This window comes from Rhagoletis pomonella, unplaced genomic scaffold, assembly GCF_013731165.1.
Source record: "Rhagoletis pomonella isolate Grant_MI unplaced genomic scaffold, Rhpom_1.0 Rhpom_scaffold_00007, whole genome shotgun sequence".
Classification (NCBI taxonomy): Eukaryota; Metazoa; Arthropoda; class Insecta; order Diptera; family Tephritidae; genus Rhagoletis; species Rhagoletis pomonella.
Genome location: NW_023458561.1, coordinates 54,046,974 through 54,052,942, shown reverse-complemented (window position 1 = coordinate 54,052,942; position 5,969 = coordinate 54,046,974). Strand labels below are relative to the sequence as shown.

At 36.7% G+C, this 5,969-nt stretch overlaps 1 protein-coding gene and 1 long non-coding RNA gene across 2 annotated transcripts; one reads left to right on the top strand and one right to left on the bottom strand.

The window, feature by feature from the left end:
- Positions 1–1,883: 1,883 nt before the first annotated feature.
- LOC118744018 lies at positions 1,884–3,272 on the top strand. The gene is made up of 2 exons (XM_036476777.1): positions 1,884–2,657; positions 2,720–3,272. Exons 1-2 carry the CDS (start codon positions 2,517–2,519, stop codon positions 3,107–3,109), a joined length of 531 nt encoding a protein of 176 aa, XP_036332670.1. The 5' UTR covers positions 1,884–2,516; the 3' UTR covers positions 3,110–3,272.
- Positions 3,273–3,458: 186 nt separating this feature from the next.
- LOC118744017 lies at positions 3,459–4,215 on the bottom strand. Its single transcript, XR_004993502.1, has 3 exons — positions 4,120–4,215; positions 3,911–4,054; positions 3,459–3,781 (listed from the first exon to the last, which is right to left on the bottom strand). It is a non-coding gene; the product is annotated as an uncharacterized LOC118744017 (long non-coding RNA).
- Positions 4,216–5,969: the final 1,754 nt, after the last annotated feature.

Genomic DNA, 5,969 nt, shown 5'->3' with positions numbered 1-5,969 from the left:
AAAAAACGAGCTTTGATTGAGATAATATTTATATGTGAACATAGTTTAAAAAACATATTTTTGTTAGAGATGGTCCAAGTGTGAATGCCAAAAATATAAAGGTTGGTTCACAACATGAATGTAAATGATTATAATGGTTGGTTCACAACATTTAGAGTATGTCAATTCAAATGTATCAAAATATTTCACTGCTTACAAAATTGTAATGAAAACTAGATTTGTGTGTACAAATACGGTCGGCAAATAATCTGGTAAGTGTGCGCATTAGTTCGGACTGTCAAATTGTTCCGCCGAAATCGGTCGGCCTATCGGATGCAATGTGCGCCTAGCGTAAGCCGTTTGTAGGCAAGTTGGCAAACCTTCGTCAAGTTGTCGTCGGGTTGGACCAAAATCAAAATTTTTTGATTTTTGAGAAAGATTGGTCAACTTGTTGCTCTGTGTGTAGACAAGTTGGCAACCTAAAATGCGTTTTAATTTTTTAAAGACGCATTAACGTTAACAAGTGTTTTTCGGTTCATTTCGCTGGTGAAACTGCGTATAATTTGTGAAAAACGGGGCCGGTAGCAATAATAAATACATAAAAATGATAAGCATTCCTAGTGTACCTTAAAAGTTTAACGGTGCTGTTGTGTTTTTCACAGTTCAAAAACTCTCACTCAAATGAAATCGGCCAACTGGTTGGTGCGTTTGTAGGGAATTTCGTTAAGTGGGTTGGTCAACTGGTTGGCCATTAAATCAATGCGTGTGTAGGGCTATACTTTTGGGTTACTCCGTTTCTTAATATCTCCTAGGTGGTCGAAAAGGCCGAGTTTCCGGTCCACCCAGTCATGCTTTCGTGACGGTTGGAAAGGCCTAGTTTCCAATCCGCTCATTTATTGTTTAATATCTAAGGGTTTTAATGTACTCTAGGTAGTCGGAAAGGCCGAGTTTCCGATCCACCTAGTCTCGATATCTTGGTGGTTGAAAAGGCCTAAAGGCTATTGTTGATACATCACTATCTTGTAGGCTGCGTTTTACAATAGTCATATAGCAGCCGCTTGAAAAGACTGATAGTATCACATTTTTTATAGCCTCTGGTAATTCATTAAAGCAGTTTAAGCCCTTATAAAAAATATTTTTTTTGTCCACTTCCGTTCTATACTTCGGGAGTATGAAGCTGTTATTCTCCCTCAACAAATATGTATGGGTCTCATTTATATATCGGAGATTATCGCTAAGATAAACCGGCAGGTTGCCCTTCTTAATATTGTACACAAATTTAATAGCGTCGTAAAAAACTTGTTGCTTCACGCTTAACCAATTCAAGGTTTCAAGCATACATCTTGTTGGTGTGTCGTACGGTTTGTTGAGGATGAATCTCATCACTCGGTTTTGCATTTTTTGCAGCTTATCTACATGTGAGTCCCCCGCTAGGAAGAAAATCGTAGGGCAGTATATAAAGTGCGGTTCTACTATTGACCTGTACACCAATGTTTTATATCTTCTTCCCAAGTACTTAAACGATCTCTTTATAAGACCATTTTTTTGTTTGTGTATATATTCATTTGTCGGTGCTGTCAATTAAAATTTCCTCACTTAATTAGGAAACAAAATGAACAGAGTTGATCACAAATTGATCCATATTTCTATCAGCATCACATCGATGTTGAATTCGCGTAACTTTTTTTATACAAATAATGTACAATAATAAATGAAATCTCGATCGGCGATCACTGAAACGCAGCTAGCCACTGTATACGCGAAAAAGCAACTTTTGCCACTTTTTCTCAATAAACCACGTTCGAATCGTGGAAATTTTGGAAGGTCACAGGGTTGCTTTTAGCATTTAGATTCTTAATGCAAAAATGGAGTTGCATTTAGTTACATTTAGGTGACGAATTTTGTATGGATAAATGTACATTTAGAGTAGCATTTAGAGCTAAATGCTCTAAATGTGCTTTTACGCGTAAGCAAAAACGGCCCATAAGTCAACTGCCTCGTGGAGCACATAATGCAATGAGTAATATACTTCAGCATACCGTCAGCATCAAAAAAACTTAAGTTCGAGAAATCGCACTGCCTAAGTAAACTTGTTAAGCTCTCAGGGTTATAGCTCTCCCAGGATATTACTTCTATCTCCTTAGACATGGACATGGACTAAAATACAGCGGCTCCGCTGGCTTGGTCATGTCGTTCGAATGGACACCGACGCTGCTGGTAACAGAAGAAGAGGAAAGCCCCCACTGAGTTGGAAAGACCAGGGGGTCTACTATGTAATGCGATGCGAATGTAAAAATTTAGGCCTTTTATGTTTCCCTTTCGCATTGGCAGCACTGTGTATTGCGATAGCGAGTGTCAAACGGTAGTTTCATCCGCATTTTTACTGCTACAACTGAGAAGCATTCGCAACGTTTAAAAACGTAAGTTTAAAATGCAAATTGTATACTTTTATAGCTGAAATTTCATAAAAAATATATAGGGAAAGTACGAAAACGAAACAAAAGCAGAAAAAACCATTCGAAATCCTCGTAGATTTCATGGTAACTCATCCGGAATTGGCCAAGGGGTTGATGAAGACGCCAAACGCTAAAACCGTGTCCACCAATCTATGGAAACGAGTTACTTCGCAGCTAAATGCAGCTGGCCTACCGATGCGCGACATGGTCGGTTGGAAAAAAGTAATTTCAGCGCAATATGTATACAAAAATTATTTTGAAAATGTAATTTAAATATCTTTTAGTTTTGGGCTGACTACAAACTACATTTGAAGGCCAAACTGCGTCGAAACAAAACAAATATTTCGGGTACAGACGGTGGACCTTCTACTTATACCCAGCTCACACAATTGGAGCAGCAAGTGAGTGAGTGGCTATCAATGGAACAGTCGGTGAGCGGTGTAACAGGCGCAAGGGAGTTTGGTATAGCGCAAACCGTGACCGAAATACCAATTGAATGTCATGTGGAGTCTATAGGTGATGCAAATGATTCTATTGAATCCAACTTGCATGAAAATGAGGAAGTTATTTGCAATAATGTCGTACATACTCCGCGCAAAAAGCGGAGTCTTTTAGAAAAACAAGTGGAAAACCAAATTACTTATCAAAAAAAACTCCACCAATATTTTAGGTGAAATTAATGGCAATTTGAAAAAAATATTCAAAACAATGAAGAAAAATTCAAAAATTTAAAAGAAAAAGTTGAGTCCAGCTCAAGAAAAATTTCTCCACAAACAAAAATTGAGACTTGAAGTAAACAAATTAGAAATTAAAAAGCAAATGTTGGATGTGGAATTAAAAACCAACAATGCACTTTCAAAAAGATAGTTAACATGAATAACTTTTATACATTATACATTGAAGTATTATTACGTTTAGAGAATTTATTTTAGATTTTTTATGTCGGTATATTTTATTTACCTCATTTTAATAAAAGAGTGAAGCGATATATATTTAAAAAAGTTTTTTTTTTAATTTTGTAATAAATCAAATTTGCAGTGGCAATCATATTATTTTTTATTTGATCTCTTATATTTCTAGCAATATTTCCAAAACTATAATTTTCCATATTGTTTACATTAACCGCGGATATTTCTTCTGGTTCAATTTCGATATTGGGAGGGTTTCCACATTGTACAAAATACAGATGTTGTGAAGAGCACAACATACATTAAGTATTTGCACCACTTTTATTGGAGCATAATGCAGCTCCCTTGCGGCTAAAACACAACGAAATCATCCTTTCAACACACCAAAAACTCCTTCAATAATCGACCTTCCCTTCGACAATTTCTGATTGAAGATCTCTGAGAAACCACCCATGTTAAGTGAAGGTTGATTTATACTGGTATGCATACAGCTGCAAGTTCATGGCACCAACATCGAAGTTGTATGCATACGATTTCTACTTTGACGTGCAATATCAAAAAACTTACCAAGGATTCGTGTATTGTTATCTCCATTTTCGTAGTTCGTTTTCATATAATCACGTTCGTTTGATAAATTCCATATGTGAGAATCGTGCGACGCACCTCCAAATGTACCATTAACAGCCCTAATACGCATTTGTGGTCACATATCTAAAGTAGAAACAAATTTACTGGTTAAGTAAAAGTTAACTTATTTCAATGAAAAACGCGCTTACCACCATTACATTTATGCTGTGCTTTAACTTCCTATTGAAAAATAAATTGGGGTGTTCACAGTTCGTTCCAAATTGTGTCTGAAAATGTAGACGTCTACATTTTGAGACATCTTTAGCATCAAACTGTGAGCACACCTTTCTAGCAGTCGTCGCAAAATCGTCTCAAAACTTTGCTGGTGTTGCCAGACATTTCCTCTTTGCGTGCATTTTTTATATATCGCCTTTCGATTTTCTTTCTGAAAAATTGTAATTATTTAACTTAATTACCAATTCCTAATATTTGTTATTTCTTTTCCTTGATTTGTTTCTTTTCATCAGAAATTGCACTCAAATTAAATGCAAATACAAAAAACGTGCCCAATAAATAAAAAAAATGTGATTAGTATTGCCATAATGCAACCCTGCTGCGAGGTTGCAAAATGTAGACGCGTAAAAAACATACCTTTGAGTGTGACAAAATGTAGACGGCGTCGTTTTCCAATTTTGTATGGGAAACAACAACACCACAGATTTTACGGTTAGAAAACGTCTTAAAATGTAGACGTCTACATTTTCAGACACTATTTGGAACGAACTGTGAACACCCCAAATGTTCATCTTTTGATGGCCTTATCAATTGAATGTGCGTTCCATCTACCGCTCCAATCACTCCCGGAAGTCCACATGTGGAGTAAAAACTTCTGCTGGCATCTAATTTCTCCTCATTCGTCATTGAAAATACTATGTGCTTTGGACACAGCACCTTCTCGATCGCTTTGTAAACTTAAAAAATGCAACTAGAAACCGTTTGCTGTGCCAGCCCTGCATGACGGTCTTGACCAATCAAGTGTTGGTACCCATCCTGAGCAAGAAACCTTTAGTTGCTGGAAAGCTTTATCATTTCGGGGATTGCGGTGGACCTTTGCGGAGCTTTTAGCTCATTTTTAACATTATTTAGCACATTTAAAAATGCCTCTTTAGTCAGACGAAAATTCTGCACAAAACTAAATGCCCAGAACAAGAACATAGTTTGGTGTATATTTTAAACAAAGCATTTTAGCTCACCCATCTTTTATCGCTGAGGCTCATAACGTTGGAATTATCTGTACTAATTCTCCTCTCAATCCTTTCATCATTTGAATCGTCCCACAATTCCACAGAGTCCATTTTTAAAACGAATATTTTAATTGCTTCTTCAAATTTTAGTTACTTTTTTTGTTTTGATCTCTCTTTCTTTGACAATTGTGCTCACTATTGCCAACTTAGCAAGAAATAAACCAAAAATAAAAGAAGCAACATTGTCAACGATGCGATAGCAATACAGAGTGCCAAATAGTTTTCGCATCGCATTTCATTTTCGCATTGCATTGCGTTACGCATCGCATTACAGAGTAGCTCCCAGGTGGAGAAGGACTTGTATTCACTTGGCATTTCCAATTGGCGCCAGGCCTTTGGCGTAGGGCCTTTTACCCGCTATCCTACTTGGCGTAGGAATGTTCGATATCGTATCGATTATTCTGAATATCGATATTTCATGGCACGATAATCGATTTTTTGAATCGATATTCCAAGGTCGATAATTCGAAGAGATCGATACTTTACCCGCAATATCGATATTTAAGTTTAAATTTATTTTTCATCTACAAAAAAGTGTATGGGAAAATACTAAAGTAGGTTTAATCAGCAGCTTGTGTGATTTATTTATCACTTAAGTTTGACCAACCGCTTGAGTCGACCGGCATGCCGTTTTAATCCTCAGTAAATATACAAGATGGAAGTAACACAATTAAGGGCCGGTTGTTCAATGTCTGGTTATCACTACCACTACACTATCGACGATTTCGACATCATGCATGTAACATGTGATCGAT

Bases quoted from the DNA above. Each gene is read 5' to 3' on its own strand.
- LOC118744018 (XM_036476777.1), top strand. From the start codon at position 2,517: ATGGTAACTCATCCGGAATTGGCCAAGGGGTTGATGAAGACGCCAAAC. The intron at 2,658-2,719 runs GTAATTTCAGCG...AATATCTTTTAG, and splicing joins ACATGGTCGGTTGGAAAAAA to TTTTGGGCTGACTACAAACT.